The sequence below is a fragment of the Conger conger genome, chromosome 18 (assembly GCF_963514075.1).
Source record: "Conger conger chromosome 18, fConCon1.1, whole genome shotgun sequence".
NCBI lineage: Eukaryota > Metazoa > Chordata > Actinopteri > Anguilliformes > Congridae > Conger > Conger conger.
This window is the reverse complement of record NC_083777.1, coordinates 5,610,332-5,635,187: the sequence shown is the minus strand read 5'-3', so window position 1 is coordinate 5,635,187 and position 24,856 is coordinate 5,610,332. Positions and strand designations below refer to the sequence as shown.

Here is a 24,856-nt window from a genome sequence, read left to right as displayed (position 1 = left end):
GCACCAAAGCAGTAATAAAACGAAAACAAACCTCTCCATCTTCAACCCGAACAAAATAAAAATAATAATAGACCCTACTTGTTAAAGACCGTTAAATTGCGGTTCTTGGCTTTTATTTATAAAAATAAAAATAAAAAAAAGGGACCGAATTTTAAAACCGGAAAGGAAGCAGCACTACAGAAGTTCTCCCTAATTTCCTCAGGTCAGACCGTGGTCTTCCTCCTCCTCTTCCTCCTAGTTCCACACATGGCGCCTGCAGTGCTCCACAGCCTGGAACCCAGGAGACAACCGTCACATCCGCTCTGCCTCTCCACAGGAGGGCAGCACCGAGCAAACAACTCATCCATTTTAAATAAAAACTACACTTATGAATGCGCGAGAGCTTACACTGGTCATTCACTAAAGACGCAAGCAGTGACCCATGTGAAATTGAGACCCATTACCCAATGCCCATAGCTAAATGTGAGTATTGGAAGAATATTGTCATGACGCAGTAGGTTGGGTCAGAATGCACAGATGATGGCCAGGTGTGTGGAGAGACGGCAGGGACTCACATTGCAGCGCGAGGCTGTGTCCATGTTCTTGCACCAGAAGCCCGGTCCCCAGGTGCACTCCTCTGTCCCCAGGAGTTTGGCGACAGCTTTGGCCTCAGGACAGGCCCCCAATTTCTGCAGGGGGGGGGCAAACTGTCACAAACCATCCCACTTTCTGCCCACACCACACCAAATCTGCTTTACTTTACTGCCACTTAGACAATTATAGCTCATCAAAACTCTTTCACTTGATATGCAATACAATATAGAGGGTACTTGGCTCAGCGGTACAACAGTGTCCTCCCTGGGTACTGAGCCTGTCTTCAGGTCACAAGCCCTGTTCCCCAACCATCATACTACACCTGCTGCCTCAATCTGGTCCGGTCAACACCAAGCACAAACCTCCAGGCCAGTTTTACATTTTATACAACATTCACATCCCACGACTGAGACAATTTAACTCATCAGCGCTGAACGCAGTATATACCGAGCTGGCTGAAAAGGTTAACTTTACTGCTTTTGGGGAGGTGACACAGGTCCAAATAATACTACAGAAAGAAATAAATGGAACAGGAATAAAAAAATTTTTAAAACCCAGACTGCTTGGAACTGATGGGGTTCACTTGCTCAGATCCTGGCAGCAGTACCAGCAGTGACTGGCTGCTCGTTGGGGCTGCCTGACGTTGAACACGCGTGTCGTCACGTAAAAGCCGTGACTACTCACCTCACAGACGAAGTCTGGGTCCATGACCTGGATCAGGAGCTGCACTAGGAGTGGCTCGTACTGCGCGACCAGCTGCTCACACTGCAGAGAGAGGGACACGGGGCAGTCAGTCATGCAACCAGCCAATCGCTGGGATTGTGAGAGCTGTGGGCGGGCAAATGAGGGGATGGGCCATTTACACCAAGACTGGTTCACTCGTAGACTAGACCACAGCAAAATGTTTCATATGGGGGACACAAGAGCAAGTCTGACCGTCAATTTTGCACTTGAAGATACAATAGGTCATTTCAGACTCATGTCAAACGGTCGAGAGGAATTGCAACAACCTCAAACCACAACACGTTTTATAACTAGATATTGATTCTTCGCTTGGATAATAACCAATACGATACGGAGTTTCAGTGATCGCTTTTCTGGAGTGCAATTTGGGCAGCTACACAAACAATCAGAACAAGCCCCCATGCCATTGGCTGCGGCAGTTAGAACGAATTTTCAACCGATGAACTCTTGAATTGTGGTACAGCTGTACAATGTTTTGAGAGCGACAGCTCGACAAATGTACACTTTGAAACCCAAATTTAAGGACTATAAAACACAGGCAGAGGGCGAGTCAACATGTCAGTCAGCCTTTTGCAATGACAGGAAGGAATTTACAATGGTCTTGTAACAATTAAGTCAACATGTCAGTATACAAGACAAGCTCATTGGTTGAAAATGGGTTCCAATTGCCACAGCCAATGGCGTTTCAACGTCAGCGTGTTTCAGAGAAGGGGGAGGGATAAACAGTGTTGTGGTTTTGAGCGCATTTGTTGATTTAATTCCTCTATTGGCCGTTAGAAGTCTGAAATTACCCATGGTACGTTTAAAGAGCACAGCGAACACCCACGGGCGACGTTCGAGCGGCAGCTCACCTCCGTGCTGACCGAGGGCGGCAGGAAGTTGCAGACCTTCTTCACGGCATCCTCGATCTGCGCCTCCGTGGCGTTCTGCTCCAGGATCCCGTCGACGTAGCGCACCATCATCTGGCACACCTCGCAGAACCCACCCTGCTGCAACTTGGCCTGGCTCATCAGGGCTGGGGAGGGGCAAGCGGTACAGTCATGAGACAGGCTCTCTCAAAGCCACACGCCGGGAACCGGTACGAACTGACTATCGGCTGAACGACGACTCATTTGCTCAATATTCTTCAGTCCTCTTATTGAATCCTCGTGTCCTCCATTGGGTTGGGGCCAGGAGGACGAGACACAAGGTGTTAAAAAAACGACGAATGAACGGGGAGGGGGGGGGACTCGAGGAAGAGGAGCAGGAGCAGGAGAAGGGGGGGGGGGGGGGGGGTTAAGGAACAGGGAACTCGAGGAGGAGCAGAGCGTTGTGGATTGAGCACCAGGGGAAGGGGGTTTAAGGAACAGGGGAAGGGGACTCGAGAAGGAACAGGGGAAGGGGACTCAAGGAGGAGCATGTGAAGGGGACTCACGGATGAAGGAGCGGCCAGCGTCCCGGCACAGCCCCAGGACGGAGCACACGGTCTTGGGGTCGGCCTCCTGCACCAGCAGGTCGATGATGGCCTCGCCGTAGGCCTCCACCAGGTCCTTACACTGGGCCTCCAGCTTGCTGGGCAGCAGTGAGCACACCTTCTCCACCGCGTGGATCACCTCCTCCTGAGCAGGCAAGGTGTGGAGGAGTGTGGATTGCGTTCAGAAAACTGGGATGAATAATGATATTACCTAAACGATGGGTTCATTGCCCTTGGGAGCCCCTTTCTGTTTGGAAGAGCGTCATCCTCTAAGCTCCCTTCCCCAGAAGAATACAGGGCAGGAGTGCTGTGTGTGTTCTACCTCTGTCTGCCCAGGTATAAAGACGGGACGATTTTTGGCTTCAGAGAACTATGCACGCTTGCACTTCTCTACATGCTCATGAACTAAAGCTGGACCAAGACTGAAGTCTGCATACGTCTGAATTATTCGGAACTGAATTATTCCGGCAAATGACATGGAGCTACACTCACTCAAACTTCCCCTTCATAGCTGCGGTCTGATCTGGGTCACCTTCTGGGTCTAAAAAAAGCTGAACAAATTCAGTTCTTGTTGTAAAATCTGATTTCACTATTTTCCTGGTGTCTCAGTGGTGAAAGGACAATGATTTTCACCCCAATGTGCATCCGCATTGAAGCCTCCGGACTTCAGCCTGAAAAACTAACAGGAACCACTAGGTGGTGCTCAAAGACCATTCAGCAGAAAATAAACATGGCTGCCGTGAACCGCACAGGTGGATTGTTGGAGGTCAGAGGGACGAGGGGGGGGGGGGGTAGTGTAGTCCTACCTCACTGGTCTTATCCTGCAGCATGTCCTCCAGGTTCTTCATGACGAGCTCACAGATGGTACACCCGGGAGAGTCCTGGAGCTGCACTATCTTCTGGTGGGGGATCAGTGCATCAGAAACGGAGCCAAGCACAAATGTTGTTTCCCATTCCAAAATTGACTGATACCAATACCAGCTTTGGTACCCGAATATCAATACCAAAAGAATATCACAGTGCAGTGAAACTTGGATTTTTAGACAAAATCTCTGACAGATGACAAGATGGACAACCTTGTTTTATATAATATGTTGCATAATATGCTCAGTTAGTATTCATCAAATGACTTGGGAAAGGGGTAAAATGCTGCTCATTTCAGGTCTCATGAAGGAGATGAAATCTGATCTCACATCATTAGAAACCATATTTCCCCATTGCCTTTATTCAGAGAAGCATTTAACCCCAGGAGCGAGCGAGCACCAAAAGGGCGGGTGAGGGGCCGGGTATCCAGCGCTGGTTACCTTGGCGGGTTTGAGCTCAACGGGTTTCACTGCTGCCGGCTGTCTCAGCTCTCCCACGAGGATCTTGGCTGCTGGGAGGATCTTGGCTGCCACCAGCGTCTCCATGGGGACAGAGTGACGGGCAGCCGGGCAGAAGCCAGCACCAGCGCAGATGTCCTGGGCTTTCTACAGGGACCAAGAGGGGAGGGGTAGTCAGCGGAGGTACTGGTCCACAAAAAAAACGAAGAGATTTAAATAAAATCACACGCACAGATTATTAGCATGCCGTATAGCAGCCGTTGGAGTTGACACGCATGCAAACACACACACACACACACACACACACACACACACACACACACACACACACACACCCCCCAAGAGACCCTGAGGAATGGAGCCATGCAAGGACCCACATCTCCCCCTCTCCCCTGCCAGATACATGCAACCTCCCCCCCGAAAATGAACAAAAACCTATAGAAATGACTTAAAGCAAACTAAATAAATCCGCTTGAGACAAAACTTCATGACACCCCCCTTCCCCTCCACAGTCTAGCATCAGGAGTACTAGGTGAGTATCAACGCTTGAACTACATGATTAGCCACACCAACGGCGCAACAGGGGTGAGCAGCCAAACACAGCAGCAGAGCAGGAAGTTAGGGCGAGAGACTAAAGCGGGCCCAGATCACAGCACCTACCTGGTCCTGCGGCCCAGAGAACGCAACCCAAAGAGGACAGGAGGAGGGCGAAAAAGTGGGCGGAAAGAAAGAATACAAAAAAAAAAAAGCCATTAGAAATGGATGACAGCTGACAGGGAGCCAATGACATCTGAATGGGCAGAGCATAACGGCAGTAAAAATAAAAAAAAGGGAGGGGGGGGGAATGAGGAAGAAAATAAAAAGGGTTCTCACTCCCCACAAACCGAGCTGCCACTGTAGCAGGTGCAGGACTAACCAAGCCAGCCCTCGTGTGAAACTGCCAGCGCCCCAAATGCAGAAAACCCCACTGCTCTACCTCTCCCATCATCCTCCGGTACTCACCATGGACATCAGCTGCAGGAAGACCAGGTCGGCGTACTGCGACACATACTGCTTGCACTGGAACACAGGAGAGGGCACAGTTACGTTAGAGGGTCACACCACCTGCATGGACAATGCCTCAGCCACCCCAGCCCCCTCCCTCTCCTCATGTCAGACATGCCACGAGCTTCACCCTCACCATGTCAGACATGCCAGGAGCCCCTCGCCCTCACCCTCACCACGTCAGACATGCCAGGAGCCCCTCACCCTCACCCTCCCATGTCAGACATGCCAGGAGACCCTCACCCTCACCATGTCAGACATGCCAGGAGCCCCTCACCCTCACCATGTCAGGAGCCCCTCACCCTCACCATGTCAGACATGCCAGGAGCCCCTCGCCCTCACCCTCACCATGTCAGACATGCCAGGAGCCCCTCGCCCTCACTCTCACCATGTCAGACATGCCAGGAGCCCCTCACCCTCACCATGTCAGACATGCCAGGAGCCCCTCGCCCTCACCCTCACCATGTCAGACATGCCAGGAGCCCCTCGCCCTCACCCTCACCATGTCAGACATGCCAGGAGCCCCTCACCCTCACCATGTCAGACATGCCAGGAGCCCCTCACCCTCACCATGTCAGACATGCCAGGAGCCCCTCACCCTCACCATGTCAGACATGCCAGGAGCCCCTCACCCTCACCCTCACTCTCACCATGTCAGATATGCCAGGAGCCCCTCACCCTCACCATGTCAGATATGCCAGCAGACCCTCACCCTCACCCTCACCATGTCAGACATGCCAGGAGCCCCTCACCCTCACCATGTCAGACATGCCAGGAGCCCCTCACCCTCACCATGTCAGACATGCCAGGAGCCCCTCACCCTCACCCTCACTCTCACCATGTCAGATATGCCAGGAGCCCCTCACCCTCACCATGTCAGATATGCCAGCAGACCCTCACCCTCACCCTCACCATGTCAGACATGCCAGGAGCCCCTCACCCTCACCATGTCAGACATGCCAGGAGCCCCTCACCCTCACCATGTCAGACATGCCAGGAGCCCCTCACCCTCACCCTCACTCTCACCATGTCAGATATGCCAGGAGCCCCTCACCCTCACCATGTCAGATATGCCAGCAGACCCTCACCCTCACCCTCACCATGTCAGACATGCCAGGAGCCCCTCACCCTCACCATGTCAGACATGCCAGGAGCCCCTCACCCTCACCATGTCAGACATGCCAGGAGCCCCTCACCCTCACCCTCACCCTCACCATGTCAGATATGCCAGGAGCCCCTCACCCTCACCATGTCAGATATGCCAGCAGACCCTCACCCTCACCCTCACCATGTCAGACATGCCAGGAGCCCCACACCCTCACCCTCACCCTCACCATGTCAGATATGCCGGGCCCCAGGAGCTCGCACTGCTGCATGAGCCGGCCGATGAGGGCGTTGATGAAGGAGGCGTTGGCCCGGGCCTCGGCCTGCACGGAGTCGATGAACTGCACGCAGTTCTTGCACACGGCATCGTCCTCCTGGAACGACACACAGAGTTTAACGGTCACCTGAAGCACAGCACAACCTTAGAGAAGAACATTCTTCTTTATTCAAAAACATTCCCCATTTCTCCCCAGCAAAAATGTTCAGCTAAACTCGCGATGGACAGAGACTACTTTGAGCGAGTAAGGGCTTAATTGTTTTTTTGGGGAGATCTGCCCCTTTACGATTAAATGTAGGATTGGGTCAACAAATACCAACCCACAGGATCAGAATGTAATTTATCTGGTTTTGGAAAAACCCAATTTACAGATTCAATCCAATCCAATTAGCCATCCTGTCAAATAGGTTTAGAAAAACAGGTCCTGAGGGCAGTCACAGGCAAAGGCCCTTCTTTAAACAATATTTCAATAAATCCAATAACACAACTTGACAGTGCTTCATAGTACCACTAGAGGACATATCAGGCCCCTCACCTGTTTGGGGGCTTCCTGTTTGGGGGCCTCCTCCTTAGGAGCTTCCTGTTTGGGGAACAGTTGAGGGTAGAGCAGCTGTGGGACATTGAGGAGGAAGGGAGAGGCACTCTGGGCCAGGTCCACCTGAGGGATCTCATTGGACAGGAGCTGGGCCAATCCGAGGGCCTTCTGCTGGGAGACGCAGAGCCCCAGAGCCGAACACACCATGTTGGGGTCATCCTGAGAAGAGGAGAGGGGTGGGGAGAAAGACCGTCACACTCACCGTTTACATCCATTACTGCTTTCAGCAGTCTTCACCTCAACGGCACAAAGGCTCACCTGGACCCGAACGGGCTAGAACCGCAAATTAAGTCAGATTCACACCCGGGATTCAGTACTACCGCTGGGCATAAAGTAGGTTCTAAATTTCTGGCGATAGCCTCAGGAGGTGCCATGTAGAGAACGAAAAGCTGCGTAAAATCCAGGGGTGCCGAGTCACTGATCAAAAACTGAATTTGAAACAAAAAGGGCGCCCTTTGTCCTCCCTTGGCAAGCAGGGGGAAAGACAAAAATTAGGTTTGTGCTTATATTGGCCAGTTATTGTGGAGAATTGTTTATTTACCAAGACTGAAAAGTCTCTTAAAGGCCGGGGAGTGAGTTTACTGCATCTGTAGAACACAGCAGACTCGGAGGGAGCCGGACAAAGAGGCTTTCTCCCTGCACCCATCAGGCTCCACGCGGCCCAGACAGAGCGCTCCGTTACAGGCACCCCTCTGTCCTGGCGGACAGATGGAACGTGGAGCTGGCTCCTGATAAGAGACCGCTTCGGGTTTAATAAGGCCAAGCTCAGAACCTCACACACACACACGAGCGACCGGAAGATCGGAGACCGTCCGGCTACTGTGGAAGCCAACCCACCCCACCCCCCACACAGTGGGAGTCTCATTACGGCACGCCAAAACTGGGACACTGCTCTCAAATGCATTCATTCAGAACCACGGACATCCAATTTTAACTGGATCCCCCTTGCTTCACCGATAATATATGCAGAGAGAAATAAAAAGGTCTAAAAGAATTATACACACCGGCTTAAGGTTTTCCTAGCCGACGTGTTACTGTGAAGGTATGCAACGCTTACTGGCTCCAAACGCATGCATAAAAAGGGGGGTGCAGTTTCCCCTGGCCCCATCCACTCACCAGCTCTCCAATGACGAAGTCCATCAGGACGGGGTAGTAGCTGTCCACCATGTCTTTGCACTCGGCGGCAAAGCTCTGCTCTGGGATCAGTTGGCAGGCCTTCTCCAAATAGCCCATGATCTCAGTCTGGAGGGACAGGGAGACAAGGCCTTTATTTGGCAGGAAGTCAAACCCTACTTTTTAATCATTTAATTTCCCCTTTTTTCAGATTAATCGTTTGTCTTTATTTTATTTTATTTTTTTATTATTTTTTTTAAATAACTCCTGGTCACCAAATCAGTCCCATTTCACAGATGGTACACAATGTCACGTGCATTTTCCCCCCTCACACCAGTAATGGCGTTCCTAGCCAACATAACCAAGAGACAGGTCCGTCTTAACGGTTCCCAAAAAGTTATGCTTTCAAAAACATGGGTGAACCCCAAACCCCGTTTACCACCTTTCTACTACATATGCACACATCTGATCTGACTAGACAGAACAAACAGGAAGCTGAAATCGAGGAAGCAGCTGTACAGACCGCTAGGCTGGGCCACGTTTACAGGAACCGAAACACCAGGAGCGGGGACACAAATCAAAGAACTGAAACTGCAGCAGACAATAAACCACATTAACACAAAGGCTCAAGCAAAGGGCACCAACTTCCCCTCTGCATTAGAGTCCCTCTCCTGAATGAGGGGGGCCAGCCGTTGTCTGGCCCTGAATGCCACACCGCTCCCAGGACAGGTCCAGCGGAGCACCTGGGTTCACCCCCCCCGCCCACTGCCAGCTGCTCCCAAGCCCCGCCCCCTTACCCATAAGCCCCCTCACCTGAGTGGCATTGTCCTTCAGCAGCTGCTCCACCACAGTCAGCACCTCCTTGCACAGGTCACATGGTACAGACCTCTGTGTAATAGAAGAGGAAGTGATGTAAAATTTACAAAATAGCTTAAGGGAAACGAAACCGTATTAAGAGTAAAAATAAAAGGTGTAATTTGCACCGCACCCTGTCTGCGACGTTCTGAGAACAAGCTAGCAGAGGCACTTGACTTTGAAGTGATAAAATCTTGCTCTAAGGCAACCAGAGCCATGGCCAAAAATTAAATTCCACAGCATGGACTGAGGAGGACCACATCTTCCAGCGCGGTGTGTCGCCGTCAGGACTCATCGCCGAGCGTCACTCACCTCCTGAGGCTTGTTCCAGACGTTCTGCTGGCAGTGGGCGACGGCTCCGCACGTGGACGCAGCCCTTATGTTCTGGCACCAGTAGGAGGGGCCCTTGGCACACTGCTCCTTGCCCAGCAGGGGGGACGCCACAGCTGGTGAAAGCAGAGGGAAAAGGCACCGTTCACCGTTTGGGCTCATTACATTACATTAATGCCATTTGGCACACGCTCTTATCCAGAGCGACGTACAGTTGATTAGACTAAGCAGGAGACAATCCTCTCCTGGAGCAATGCAGGGTTAAGGGCCTTGCTCAGGGGCCCAACGGCTGTGCGGATCTTATTGTGGCTACACCGGGGATCGAACCACCGAGCTTGCGTGTCCCAGTCATTTATCTTAACCACTACACAACAGGCCACCCAGCAGACCTGGAGAAAAATCAGGCATCGCTGTGCAGTTACATCAGTCACTTAGCAGGCACTTAACCAGAGTGACTCACCAAAGTAGAGAATCAGCATTAGACTGAAAATGGCACCACAATGACTCATCGCCAAGGGGGCATAATGTGTTGACCCTAGGGCATTTTCCCCAGAAGGAAATAAAAAAAGAAAGGACATGATAAAAGGGTCAGAAGAGCCATTGTGCTGTCTTATGGTCTTCAATCTGCCGGAGACACACCGCCGGAGACACACCGCCGGAGACATGCTAGAGGTGCCCCAGTAACACAAGACAGTGTGGGCAGGCCAGACGAGAGACGTAATGAGGATTTGGATTCTACCAGAGGGAAGGTGGCAGAATCCAGCGCCCAGTGAGAACACTGTCCCAGCACCAGCGGGCCAGGACCCGGTCGGGTCCGTTCACGAGCAGAGCTGAAAGGCAGCGCACACGGGTCTGAGTGACAGCAGGGTCACATGGGGCTGGACTGCCATCAGCAGCCCAACACCAGGCACAAGGTCATCTCCCCACAAGCAATAGACTAAACAAGAACAGACAGTCCCAACACACGGAAGAGTTAACACGGCCCAGCTGTGCTGAAGGCCAATCACAGGATATGCCCGGGGCAACACGGGCCAGTGGTCACGCCGGGCTGATTGAGAGCTGAAGACCATTTTGTCAACAACATTAGCGAAAGCAAATCAGCTTTCAGAGTGGTAAGCAAGTCCCCATGCAACAAAAATGTCACCAGCAGGCTTAAACATGACTCATTGCACACTGACGAAGAACGGCACAAATAGCTGGAGGGGGCGGGCAGGGGGCGAGACCCCTCACCCATCCACATGTCCAACTGCTAAATCCCCACACAAATCCGGTTTGCTCTCCTTCTCTGACCTGCTCAATCTTATTAGCTATGGCACAAAATAAACCCCTCAAACTTGCACTGAACAAGTTCCAGAAGGGTCCGTGGGCTTTGTTCAAAGATGCAGGAACCGAAAAACACAAGGCACAACCTGTGGGGAAGCGGAGAACTACAAGTTCCCCATCTACAGCCATAACGAAACTGACCTAGCCCAACCTACTCAAGGTCCAGTTCAGTTCTTATTCAATTTTTAATCTTCAGAATATGCAGCTCCTTCTAAGAGGACAAAGTCTCAGTGAGAATGGCATCTCCTGGTCTGATTAAGATGTTTGGCACCAGACACCAGGGGCAGTGACTTTAATGTCAAAGTATTGTAAATGGACAATTAAAATGCAGAGGCTGCAGCCACCAGGAAGAATGACACCTTTTTGCTCTGGAAACGGGCACTCTGCAGTGACAGAGCGACAGCCCAACAAGTCACAAGTCAAACATCAGCAAACAGTGTTTCCAGTCAATCCCCTCCATCAACTAGTTGCCCGGCTACAGACATGACCGCACATAAATCCTCAGGTAACTGGTGTTTTGAAAGTCGGCGATTGTAAACTTTATGGAGGGGTGTCGAGTCACGGGGTAGCACAAGGCTTGATCAGCTGAGAGTCAAGGACAGGCTGACAGTTATTGTTGTCAGAGTAACGAAGGCAGTTTCACGTTCAAAAAGCAAAACATAACTGCAACTGAAGAAAGTGCACTGAAACCTCTACCAGGGTGAGGGAGGCGTTTGCAGTGTGAAGTGTTGGGTCACGCTCCTGACAGGATGCTTGTGTGGAGGCTCGACTGCCCCGCACCGCCCTTACCTGCAGGCAGCAGGAAACAGCAGAGGCACACTGTGGGTGACAGACAGACACCGGGTGACAGGAAGTGGCCTTGTCACTTCCTGAAAAGCACCAGTCTAAAGCAACAAGCGCTTGTGGGTGTGGGCTGGTGTGCAGAAAACTGATTGTGCCATCTGCTAATGCTCCAAAGGGGCCAGGGGTGATTAGGGTAGAGGACTAATGACACAACAAAAGCACAAAATGCTGAACAGGGTCTGCTTAGTCACCTGCTGGAGGCTAGTCAAGCTCACGAGGCAGAAACTCCCCAGAGTTCCTGCTGTTCACCTCGGCTTTTAGCGGAGTCAGCGAGAATACTACTGCTGAACTAAAGACCAGACAAACCCCACACCCCCCCCCCCACCCTGCCCCCGCCGCCACCCCTTCTCCACAAGTGCTCCCTCAAGACCGAAACCACACACCCCCCTATCACTCGTACTTCCAAAGGCAAGAGCATTTTTACACAACTCATCACATGACCAGCCTAAGAACGGAGATTGCCCAACGGGGGGTTATGCAACATATTCCCGCCGGTCTCAGCTGTACTGCAAGGACCCAGTCTTGCTTTTCTGTGGGGTGGGGTGAGCAGTGAGGAGCAGATATGATAGGAGAACGTCACAAGACCTAGGTCACACGGGGCACAGCTGCTTCAGAACAAAGTCCAAAAAAACAAAACAAGAACCCCCCAAAAAATAAATAAAAATAATAAAACTGCCATGTTTTCATTAAATTAAAATGCATCCGTTACCACTGGGAACAGCACGCTGACAGAAGAGGACAGTAAGCATTGGGACATTTTTTTTTAAGACTTCAGTCTTACCCCTGCTCCTTCAGCTGGAACTCATTGGAGAAATGGCACAGCATGGGAGGGGGTCGGAGGAAAAATAAAAAATAAAAAACCCTGGGTGAGTCACCATCACATGGCACTGAATCAGAGCAAGACAAAGCCTTTCAGCAAGTCACAACTTACCAGCACAGAAGATGCATTAGGACACAGGAAACTGGAGGACTTTGGGAATAAAATGGCCATGAGCTCCCAGGCCGGCAGGAACAGGGAGATCCCACCGTCCTGCTCGCATTTTAAAACAAGGAAATGAAAGAGTCGAAGGCACGCTGCGGTCAGCTTCCACAGCTGTACCCATGCGACTCGCGCCCATCACAACAAACCAGTAAAAGGACCCACAGGTGTGTCTGAACCCTGCCAGTAAATGGGTCATTCAGCACCAGCACTACAGCCTGGGGCCCACCTTCAGGGGAGCAGTTATGGCCCTGTTCCAACCAGTCCTGCATCTGCCCGATCGTTGTATTTACAGGCGTCCTGCGACCGCAGCGGAAACAAAAAAAACCCTAAACTACCAGCCAGCCTGTCCCTCAGAGACCAAGATGGCGGTTCATCTGAGCTGCTGGAACTAAGCCAGGCAGGTAAGGCTAAACAGACGCAGTGTTCAGAACATGCCAGCAGTGCATTCAACCAGTGAAGGTTTCCTGAAAGCCCATGTATCCACGCAGAAGAGAACAAGAAACCAAAACCAAGCAAATGAGCTACTCCTCCACTACACAGTCAAAGTGGAATTTAAATAAGCAAGTTTCACCATCAGATACAGGCTGAACCTTCCCTGCACAGCCCCTGCATTTGTGGCCTGAAGCATAGAACGTTATATCACAAGTGCCCTTTGATAATGATTCAGAAAAGGTGAATAATTAGCCTCTGGCAGAAGCACCTAGCCCAAGCTACATAGCTGACTAACCGGGCCAAACCACTCTGTCGTACACACCTCAGGAATGAAACCAAACAGTTTCAGTGAACAAACACACAGGCAAAACACCTGAAAGATCCAAACTGCGCCCCAGGACTTGAACAGGACCAGAATAAAGTTCCAGTACCAGAACCAGACTCATTAATAACCTTTTTTTTTTTTTTTTTTTTTAAACTAAAGAGAACCTGATTGTTGACCCAATTCTGCACAGAACAAGGAAAGAGTCACAAAATGGGAGCCAGCCAGGGAAGTAAAGATAAGACAGGCATTCCATAAACCAGTCAAAAGTTATCCATTTCCCCGAGTGTGTACACTAGTCTGGCTCAAAGAACATGCCCCTCTGCAGTAAGTGCTTTTGTTGCCTTCTCAACTGTGCGGCTGAAGCTAATTAGCATATTTGGATTTGAATTATCCCACACCACATACAAGAACAGGTCATTTGTGCGTTCCGGGCCCAGTTTAATTCCCCTGGTCACAAGTGTGAAACCACCTGTTCCCGTTCCCCACTTCAGCTGTGTGTAAAGGTCCAGTGTCCACACCATTCTGTGGCTCAAATTCTTGCATACAAAACCAGGGCAAAGTATGACTTGAGTACTAATAGCCCCAGTCCTGCTCATAGCATGCGTTTGCAGTTCAATAAGTACAGGGCATAACATAGCTCAGCCACAACACAGCCAGATCACTTAACAGCCATTCCAGAGCATTGCTGTGTAATTAAAAACAAACGGCAAGAAACAGGAAGTGAGCATCACCAAAAACCAGGTATCATTCAGCTAAAGGGCATGTGGTCTGCTGAGAAGAACCGAGTAAGTAACAGAAAGAAGCAGGGGGAAACTCACAAAAGGATTCAAAACCACCCAGTCAGGATGGCCCTAAACGACGGACCTCCAAACTTGGGACTCGATTTCTCCCGCTGAAAAACACAACCATTCTGTCCATAGCATACTGGCACAATTTCCATTTGTTAATTGCCCGTTATTTACGCTGATGTTTGGGGTTTTATTGAACAGGCACCAGGTGAGCTGCTCAAGGATAAAGCATAAGGCCCATATGGGATTCACACCCGCCACCACCGAGCGACAAGGCCAGGGCGTCTTGTTAAAGTTTGACTATGCTCAACACAGACCACCACCAGCACAGCAATGTGAGCAAAGCAGAAGGCTGGAGTGTCAAGTACAACCTGCGCCTGTTTGAACACCAACAGTAAGATCGAGAATAGCTGCTATGAATTACCAGGCTCATTTGCTGATCTGGTAAACTGATCAAGCATGAGCGAAATATACAATTTAAAAAACTCACACCTGCCATACGCAAACACACTCCTTGGTTTATCTACTAGCAAATGTGACAGACGCCACAGAACACAATCATGCATTTAAACCAATCAGTGATACAGGTCAGCTTTTAAACAATACCTCTGGCCTAATGTCTTAGCGTGAGCTGACAATCTCGCTCACTGGGAGTCATAATAATTAATCACGTAAATTGTGGTCATATTACATAATTTTATATTAGGGCATCTCACATAAGCCCTTACGCAGACCTACTTGGATCTCATTAGGCCAATTATGATTCTTTTTTTTTTTTTTATTGCCAGAGGCACAAGACTGCTGGCAATACAGATGAAATCAACAGCGACATTCAAGACAAATGGCAAGATAATTCCAAGGAATTTCCAGGATCAACTACATACTTAACAGGCATAACTACATGCAACTTGCAACAGGTCAAACAGTTTACTTCCCATGTGTCATTTTGCATCACAGACATATTCAAACTAATCATTATTCACGTTCTGAAAGAAAGAATGCCCATAAACACACAGGCACGCAAACGAGTCTTTAGCCAAGAATGACTTAAATGGGCTGGTTATTCATCATGCAAAATATGTAAAATACCGTTACAGGTACACAGGGGAGGTCGTTAGGTACTGCGTATACGTTTTGCGGTTCAAAGTTATACAGCATATCTATTTCATCGGTCTATTTTTTTATTTTTATTTTTTTTAAACGAGCGTCCTTGCGAATATGAAAATGCATGCACGTCTACAATGATAAATAACTAGTATGTCGTTACCCATTTAAGAATTTAGGCCAGCAGGGATAAATATAGGCCTACACAAGCAGGCTTCTGAGTGTATTCATTACGTCGTTTCCTGCCACTACATGGGATCATAAAAACAAAGTGAAATAATACAAGACTGCATGGTAACTTCATAATTGGGGAGAAAAAAAAAAGAAAAAAGTCAATTAGGTGACGGGTTGTACATACGGTTGTGTAACGCGAACTACTTCCCACATTAACCATTTTACATTGGCAAACAAGCATTGGCCACGAAAGGGACCCCGACAGTGTACTGATGAGTTCGGGTGTGGCAGGCACAGATTTCATTTTTAAAAAACTGATTACATCAATCCTTCGGCTAAAATGATAGCTAAAGACAATACGCTGCTAGTCAGCTGCTCAAGCGGACCAGCTAGTGCTAGTTAAACGCTTGATAACTCAGCCAAATCTTAGAAAGCGGCGAGAGCACAAAATGACAATACAAAAAAAAGGTGCTTAACTTCGGCCGATTAAGGCGCACAAGAGCTAAAGCACTTCAAACTTAAGCACTTAAAACGGTTGAATTGCCTAAAAGTTAGAAAAGCCTTCCGAAAGGTTGCTTCGTCGAGCTTTTAGTTTTACTGACGAATTGGCACATTTTCAATGACGTTAGAATTGCAACACGGTTGCTAACGCTATGTATGTATAGATGTAGCAAGCCATCTAGTTAGGCCACTTCGATTCAACGGATACGTGCGAACTAGACATTAACACTATACAATTGTATTAGCTAGAGAGGAATTATAATTTACAATCCATTCACATAATAAAAATCTGCCATCATTAATCTTAATAAACGTATAAACACATGACAAGCAGTTTCCGCACCATCGTAATGCTAACTGGCTAGCTAACAACAATGGCAGCTCGTGACTTGTTTACGAAGCATTCTTTCCGGCTACAGCGGCATGTATCGGAGGTTTATTTTTTTTAAATGAAACATCTGCCATTTTAGCACAATTCACGCAGAAAATTAGATCGTTATGCGTACATCTGCGCGACATTACCTGTGGAAATTAAGAGCGTGAGAAAAATCATGGCTCCGTCGTTTCGTCGCTCTAGACCCGTCTTCGTTTATTAGATGCTGGTTGTACACACTGTCTATTCTCTGGTACTGCAATGCAGAGCCACTCATCAGCTGACTCTTATAGCGTACCCTTGATGTCAGGTGATTTTGGAGCATAGAAGTGTGAGGCAAAGCAAAAAATCTTTTGAACCGACCAGTGTGACAAACTTACTCCCTCTACTGACGGGAAGGGGGCATGCTTTCCCTTTCAAGGTAAAGACAGTCAATTCCGTAAAAAACATGCGCTAGTTAGTTTAGCATTTTTAAGTAATTTAAGACTGATATTATCTATGAAGCAAGTGTACGGATTTAAAAAGTATTAGAACAGTGATTATATTGTACGAAATGGAAATCGAATGTCAGCAATTAATGAGAAATGATAGAACAGTTATGGCCATACGGAAATGTTCTTGACAATTTGTAAGGTCCACGTCTTTTTAACTGAATTTAGGTAAAGTGGGCAGCAGATGCTGTGACTACATTTGGTTCACTGCCGTTTCAGAAACTGCATGAAAGTTCAAACTGCATATGTTCGAGAGTAATCAGAGTGAGACTAAGGCTCCGTAGCGCATGTGATCATACAAGGAACCAGATTAAATGACAAATCGTGTTCATGTAACTTCCTTCTTCCGTGTTACTTACCAGATATATTTTACTCGTGAAATATTTGTGAGCAGAACGTTTTTTTCATATTAGTACATATAAAGACTAGTCAAAAACAACGCAAACATACAGAAGACTATATGAGAGACTCAGGCACCACATCGTATACTAACGACAGCACACACGGCCACACTACACAAAAACTCTGGCAAGGATAGTAGAGATATTTAATAATGGAGTGATACATATTCCAATTTGACCTTGCCATTGTGTTATAGATAAGACCTTAAGCTATAAACCAGTGAAAAATAATTAATTTTCTTGCACAGAATGCCAGCATGTTATAAAATGTCCCCTTACATTTATCAGTAATACAGTCATTTGATATCCAAAGTTGTTGGGAAGGAGATACAGCATATGAGCCCTGTGAAGAATTTTAAATTGAGTTACTTTGACTCCATTACAGACACACAAGGTTCTCACATTCTGCCAGGCATCGTTCCATTCTTCATATGAAAACTGCACGTACAGTTCCTTTACCCATATCCCCTTCAGGCAGAGTGCCACTTTTAGTGCCATAGACTCTGAGCATGCTGTATAAAGAGCGAATAGAATTGTCTGACTGTGAGGAAAATCCTGTCTCTCTCTATCCATGAGGAACTTTGATCTGAGATGTGGAGTTTCTTTTCTAACATACCCACTTATCTGTAAATAACAGAAAAAAAACCTTGTTTCTGAATATGGTATTTCTCAGATAACTGACTAAAATAGATTAAAGAAGGACCGTCAAATAGATCATGTAAATTAAAAAACCTGTTGGTTGCCCAAGACCAAAAACAAGGGTCTGTGGTAGTTGGTAAAAAATCAAGATGGTCACATACAGTGGGCTCAAAAATTATTGGCACCCCTGACAGAAAATGAACAAACAATACTCAAAAAAATTCTAAACAATATATTTATAGACAAACCAAAATACCAACATGTGATAAATACTGTGCTATATTAATGTTTTAATGGAACCAACAAAAATAATTTACTGATTGAATTAAAAATCAATTTCCTCCAAATCAATGTTTCACAATTATTGGCACCCTTAAAGATTATTGTAACTAACACCTACCAAAATTAAACCAGGTATTAAATTCCACTTATTTAAGTTTATCTATGTGTTAAGGAACTGTATTGAGTGATTACATCACTTCCTGTTTCACTAGGGTATAAAAATGAGGTAACACACATGCAATATCCCTTTGTCATCCAACACCATGAAGAAAACAAAAGAATTGGCAGTTCAAAAGAGGCAGATGGTCGTAGACCTTCATAAACATGGTAATGGCTACAAGAAAATTCACAAATGATTGAATATACCACTGAGCACTGTCAGAGCAATTACAAAAAAGTTCAAAAGATATGGAACTGTTGAAAATCTCATGGGTAGAGGACGCAACTGCATCTTGCCCCCCAGGATACTGAGGAGAATGGTGAGAAGCTACAAAATCCCCAAGGATCACAGTGAAAGAATTGCAGGCCTTGGTGGCATCTTGGGGTCACCAGGTTTCAAAAAGCACCATCAGACACCACCTCCATAACCACAGCCTCATTGAAAGAGTTGCCAGAAGAAAGCCTTTTCTGATCACAAGACACAGAAGAAAGCACTTGGAGTTTGCCAAAAGTCATTTACATTATGACTGGAACAAGGTTCTCTGGTCAGATGAGACCAAAATTGAACGTTTTGGTCAGATACAGCATCGGTATGTTTGGCGTAGGAACAGAGATGCATACAAGGAGAAGCACCTCATACCCACAATGAAATATGGTGGTGGGTCAGTCATGTTTTGGGGCTGTTTTAATTCCACAGGTCCAGGGGCACTGGTTAGGATTGATGGCATAATGAATTCCAGCAAGTATCAGGCAATTCTGGCTGAAAATCTGGTTCCCTCTGCCTGGGACTTGGTCGTAGGTGGACTTTCCAACAAGACAATGACCCAAAACACACCTCAAGATCCACACAGAAATGGTTCCGTGACAACAAAATCAACGTTCTGCAATGGCCATCTCAGTCACCAGACCTCAATCCAATCGAAAACCTGTGGGCTGAGTGGAAGAGGTCAGCTGATAAGCACAAACCCAAGAACGTGAAGGATCTTGAAAGGATATGCAAAGAGGAATGGTCCAAAATCCCTCCAAATGTGTTCCATAATCTTGTCAAAAATTACAGGAAGAGACTCCATGCTGTTATCCTTGCCAGAGGTGGTTGCACTAAGTACTAGGTGAAGGGTGCCAATAATTCTGAAACCTTGATTTTGTTGAAATTTATTTTTTATTAAATGATTGTTATGATTTTGGTTGTTTCCATTGAAACATTAATAAAGTACGGTATTTGGCACATGTTGGATTTTACATTTTTCAAGCTCAAGACTTGCCTTGTATACATATCATTTTATGGGTTTGTTTACTGCATGGCCACATCAAAAGAAGTTTTATAATTGGTGATATATAGCACATAACAGTCAGAGGATATAAATGCATCACACGTCGGAAATCATCAACAATTCCTGGAACATACTGCTTCCAGGTCATTAGACTACATATATTTTCTATTTCTCTCACTAACAATGAGGGTACATGCCAACAACCATTTTGTACTTCTAAAATAAAGGCCACAGCATTGTAAGGATGGAGTTCACATTTAGACATTATTTGAAATTCATTTGGCAGACTTTGCTCACATCATACTTTGACCTTGACCCCTCTAGAAAAATCTAAAAGTGGAACTCCCTGAATTGTCTTTGATTCTATAATAAAAACAAGATGACCATTGTATTCTACACCTCAGAATTATTTTGTTTCTTCTGGCCTTCTGATTTGAAAAAAAAATCAAAAGCCCATATCTCGGGAACCGCCGGTCCAAATGAGAAAAAAATAAATAAATAAATAAAGTCGCTATTTTCTTGTCTCGATGAGAACTAAAATCTAGCAGAATCGCTGACGGATTTTCACATTCTTAAATAAAATTTTCAAATCCTCATTAGTTTTGAGCTGGAAATTTGTGCACACTTTCTTGATTACCAGGCTTAGTGTTTGTACGTTCAAATCAATCATTGATTTACTCGATCTACTCATATTTACAAAAGGTGTTTATTTTCAGAACATATTTACAGAAAGCACACGACAAAGAGAAAGTCATCGAAGAGGACAGTCTGACTGGTCGGTCTGTCGTGGATCTGGAAAAGATGGACATAATATATATGCAGTTAGATCAGCCAATGTGTATAATGACAACAACAAACAGGCAGCCAACTGACATGAAATAAAACACGTGTGTGCTTACATAGCCTACATATAGAGAAGGGAGAGAGAAAAGAAAAAAAAGAAAAAACTTAATGAGAATGAAATACAACGCAAGCAATTCCTCTCACTCACTCATTCTGGTTGGGTTGTGATATCCTTGGTCTGTGCGGGAGGGGGGCCGCAACAATTACTCGGCGTTATCGGAATCTCCTTCTTTAAAACGGTTTGTCGCACCACGTCCACATCGCGTTCCAAATGATTCAAAAACGCAGGGAAGATTTTGGGTGCGGCGTGGAAATCCACAAGGAAATATCCTCCACGCGTGTGCCGAAAGTTGTGCTTGGAGATCTTGTAGGGCAGCGTTCTCTCGCCCAGGCTCTCCAGACCGCGCACCACAGCGCCCCGCTCGATCAAAGTCTCGATCGTGCGTCGCAAAGTCGCAGCCGTCTCTGGTCTCTGCATCGCTTTTAGGATCAGGGATAACTCGTATCTAGGCATGTTTGAACAGACCGCTGTATAAACCTTACGCGCGAATGTAACAGACCTCGAAATAAACGTGCATGGGTTGTTTATTCTTTGAACACCCCAACTCCGTTCACAGCACGCTAACGAAATCGGCCATTTTGTGACATAGAGAAGGTCGTCTTCTTCTTGTTGTGAATTTCCGGTATTATCACGGTAATTTGCGCATTACTGCCCTCGACTGGTCAAAGTAATAATATCAGCTCTGCAGTTCAATGTTGTGGCTGTTCTGAAATGTTTTCCTATTGTTTTACTCCTGATTATATACAGACCACCAAAGTACTCTAATAGCTTCTTTGATGAATTTGCTGAACTACTGTCCATAATCTCCATGGAACATGACTGTATATCTATTGCAGGAGATTTCAACATTCACATAGACAACCCCAATGATGACAATGCCAAAGAACTGAATAACTTACTTGACACTTTTGGTCTGTCACAGCACGTCTCAGGGCCCACCCACAACCAGGGCCATACACTGGATTTATTTATCACAAGGGGTTTTAAGTCATCGTTTGTATTGGCTATTGATGTCGCTCTGTCTGACCATCTCCGCATCTTTCTTGAAATGAAGATCACCCCTGACACTCTTATTAGATTGCAAACCGTTAAAAAGCGACACATTAATGAGAGTACCAGTGCGCTGTTTATGGAGACTATTTCCCTGACACCTACCTTCTCCTCAGCCTCTGTTAATGATCTCCTAGACAATTTCAATTAAAAAATCTTGAATGTTATTGATATTGTTGCACCTGTTAGGGTGAAATCAATCTCTGGTAAGAAAAAAGCACCGTGGAGGAATGCTGCTTCCGTAAAGACCAAGAAAAAAGAGTGTAGAAAAGCTGAGCGTAAATGGCGAAAAACTAAACTTCACATTTTCTATGACATCTACACAGAAAGTCTTCACTCCTATAATCTAGAATTGAAAAGTTCCAGACAATCCTTCTTCTCTGACATTATTAACAAAACATTAATGATGCTCGCACTCTATTCGCCACTGTTGATAGGCTGATTAACCCCCCGCCACAAACAGCTCCTGAATTTCTTTCCGCTGTCAAATGCAATGAGTTTGCTGTCTTCTTTAGATGTAACACCACTGCACCTGCAGAAAAGTAGCTCAATAAGCATGACCCAGTTTAGTGCCATTGACCACAAAACTCTTGAAGAAACTGTACAAGGCCTTAAGTCATCATCGTGTTGCCTTGACACCCTGCCAACAAGCTTTCTTAAAAGTGTTTACAGCTGCTTGGCGACCAACTTACTGCAAATAGTTAATAGCTCCCCCCTAACCGGCATTTTTCCAAAGTCCTTGAAAACTGCAGTTATTAAACCCCTACTAAAAAAGCGTAGCCTTGACACTTCTGTAATTAGCAACTACAGACCAATATCAAATCTTCCCTTTATAAGCAAAGTCATTGAAAAAGCTGTCTACCAACAACTTAACAACTTCTTAACCTCAAACGATCTCCTAGATAAAATCCAGTCAGGTTTTCACTGCACCGAAACGGCGCTCACTAAGGTTATAAACGACATTAGTATGAACACTGACTCAGGCAAAACTTCAATTCTAGTGTTACTGGATCTTAGCGCTGCCTTTGATACTGTTGACCACTTAATACTACTGGACAGACTGGAAAACTGGGTTGGGCTATCGGGCACGGTCTTAGAGTGGTTCAGGTCCTATCTGGAAGACAGGAACTACTTTGTTTCCATTGGCAACTACACATCTGACCAAACTAGTATGACATGTGGGGTACCCCAAGGATCTATTTTAGGACCTGTTTTATTCAACCTGTATATGCTCCCACTAGGCCTAATTACGCAAAAAAAAACAAAATAGCTTACCATAATTATGCAGATGACACCCAACTATACATAACTCTCTCATCAGGTGACTATGCTCCTATAGACTCACTGTGTCAGTGCATTGACCAAATAAATGACTGGATGTGCCAGAATTTCCTCCAACTAAACAAAGATAAAACACAGATAATTGTCTTCGGTGCCAAAAAAGAAAGCCTTAAAGTTACTGTACACCTTGAGTCCTTATCTCTTAAGCCAAAAAATCTAGTAAAAATTCTTGGCGTTATTATTGACTCTGATCTCAATTTTAACTCCCACATCAAGTCTATAAGAAAATCTGCTTTTTATCATCTTAAAAATATTGCAAGAATTAGAGGCTATATGTCCAAACAAGACCTAGAGAAACTAATTCATGCCTTCATTTCTAGTAGGTTAGACTACTGTAATAGTCTTTTCTCAGGCCTTCCCAAAAAAGCACTGCGACAACTACAGCTCATTCAGAACGCTGCTGCTAGAGTTCTAACAAGGACTAAGAAAGCTGAACATATTACACCAGTTCTCAGGTCCCTGCATTGGCTACCAGTGTGTCATAGAATAGACTTTAAAATACTGTTACTGGTCTATAAATCACTTAACGGTTTAGGCCCAAAATACATCTCTGAATTGCTTCTACACTATGAACCCTCTAGAGACCTTAGGTCATCAGGGACCAGTCTACTAGCTGTTCCTAGGATCAAAACAAAACATGGGAAAGCTGCATTCTGCCACTATGCCACACATAACTGGAATAAACTCTCGGAAGATCTTAGATCTGCCCCAACTCTACTTATCTTTAAAAATAGACTAAAGACCTTTATGTTTACCTCTGCCTTTAACTGCTGCTAAACTACTGCACTCTGACGCTAAAATGCACTACTTTCACACTTTTTAAAATATTTTTTATTGTCTTTTTTTATGCTCATCTTATGTCTATTTTATATGTCTATTTTATGATTATGTTCTCTATGCTCTTTTTCTCCCCCTATGCTGTTTTGCTCTGTCATAATTTTTGTTTATGTAAAGCACTTTGAATTGCCTTTTGTATGAAATGTGCTATACAAATAAACTTGACTTGACTTGACTTGATCGGTGTATATACAGTGGGCTCCAGAATGATCGGAGCCCTTTATACATGCACAAAAATATTCACAGGTTTTACAATAATTGGTACCCCTGCCTTAATACTTTGTCCACCCCTGGCAAAGATGATAGCTTTTCAGAATGTTTCAGAATCATTGTTATCCTTGGTTTGCGCTTATGGACCTGCCAGACAGTTCAGACCACAGATTTCTGATGGTATTTAAGTCTTAAGTATTTAAGGTGACTGTGATGGCCATTGCAGAACACGGATGTTCTTTTCATTTAAACATTTCTGTGTGGATTTTGATACATGTTTGGAGTCATTGCCCTGCTGGACAATCTACTAATGAACAAGTCTCAGCTTCCTAGCAGAGTCAACCAAATTTTCAGCCAACATTTCCTGGTACTTTTGCTGAATTCATTATGCCATTGATCTTAAATTGTGCCCCTGGACCCCTGGAAGCAAAACATCTCTAAAACATCAATGACACACCTCCCTATTTGACAGTAGGTATGAGGTGCTTCTCCTTGTATACATTCCTCTTTTCCCGCTCTTTTTTTGTTGATGGTTTGTTTGGCCAAAAGATTCTATTTTTGTCTCATCTGGCCAGAGCCATATCTTCCAGATTATAATTCCAATGATGTTTGGCAAAACTCCAGATACTTGGTTTAGTTGGCTGGCAGTCTTGGCTGGCCTCCCCGCGTCCGCCATCAGACCCCTCCAACTTATCCAGAATGCAGCAGCTCGTCTGGTCTTCAACCTTCCCAAATACTCACACGCCACCCCCCTGCTTACTTCCCTCTCCAAACCTCCACCTCACGCTCACGACTACTGTCTGTTCTGGCTCCACGGTGGTGGAACGAACTGACTGTTGAGGTCAGAACTGTAGAATCTCTCCCCACCTTCAAGCGCAAACTGAAGACGCCCCTCTTCAAGCAGCACCTCTCCCCGTCCCTCCCTACCTCCCTGTGAACCTTAATTGTTGTCTTTGTGATTTACTTTGTGTATTGGGGGCGACATGGCTCAGGCAGTAAGAGCAGTCGACTTGCAG

The 24,856-nt window shown here is 46.2% G+C and overlaps 2 protein-coding genes across 3 annotated transcripts; both read right to left on the bottom strand.

Annotated features, from left to right (window-relative positions):
- Window positions 1-77: 77 nt before the first annotated feature.
- psap (prosaposin) lies at window positions 78-16,566 on the bottom strand. 2 transcript variants are annotated; one of them, XM_061227553.1, is made up of 14 exons: window positions 16,405-16,566; window positions 9,393-9,526; window positions 9,039-9,113; window positions 8,229-8,354; window positions 7,053-7,271; window positions 6,471-6,614; window positions 5,095-5,151; window positions 4,075-4,239; window positions 3,577-3,669; window positions 2,732-2,915; window positions 2,169-2,332; window positions 1,258-1,338; window positions 555-668; window positions 78-270 (listed from the first exon to the last, which is right to left on the bottom strand). In XM_061227553.1, exons 1-14 carry the CDS (start codon window positions 16,433-16,435, stop codon window positions 235-237), a joined length of 1,623 nt encoding a protein of 540 aa, XP_061083537.1. In that variant the 5' UTR covers window positions 16,436-16,566; the 3' UTR covers window positions 78-234. The 2 variants fall into 2 exon arrangements, with proteins under 2 accessions (XP_061083537.1, XP_061083538.1); XM_061227554.1 differs by having other exon boundaries at window positions 3,577-3,666.
- A 3,619-nt stretch (window positions 16,567-20,185) lies between these two features.
- On the bottom strand, window positions 20,186-21,018 carry mrps6 (mitochondrial ribosomal protein S6). The gene is made up of 2 exons (XM_061228302.1): window positions 20,490-21,018; window positions 20,186-20,290 (listed from the first exon to the last, which is right to left on the bottom strand). Exon 1 carries the CDS (start codon window positions 20,853-20,855, stop codon window positions 20,490-20,492), a length of 366 nt encoding a protein of 121 aa, XP_061084286.1. The 5' UTR covers window positions 20,856-21,018; the 3' UTR covers window positions 20,186-20,290.
- Window positions 21,019-24,856: the final 3,838 nt, after the last annotated feature.

Excerpts from the sequence above, each read along its gene's own strand:
- mrps6 (XM_061228302.1), bottom strand. The coding sequence starts at position 20,855 with ATGCCTAGATACGAGTTATCCCTGATCCTAAAAGCGATGCAGAGACCA.
- psap (XM_061227553.1), bottom strand. The coding sequence starts at position 16,435 with ATGATTTTTCTCACGCTCTTAATTTCCACAG. Across the intron at positions 8,355-9,038 it reads TGAAGGACAATGCCACTCAG|ACTGAGATCATGGGCTATTT; the intron begins GTGAGGGGGCTT and ends CTGTCCCTCCAG. Across the intron at positions 669-1,257 it reads ACCCAGACTTCGTCTGTGAG|AAATTGGGGGCCTGTCCTGA; the intron begins GTGAGTAGTCAC and ends CCCCCCCTGCAG.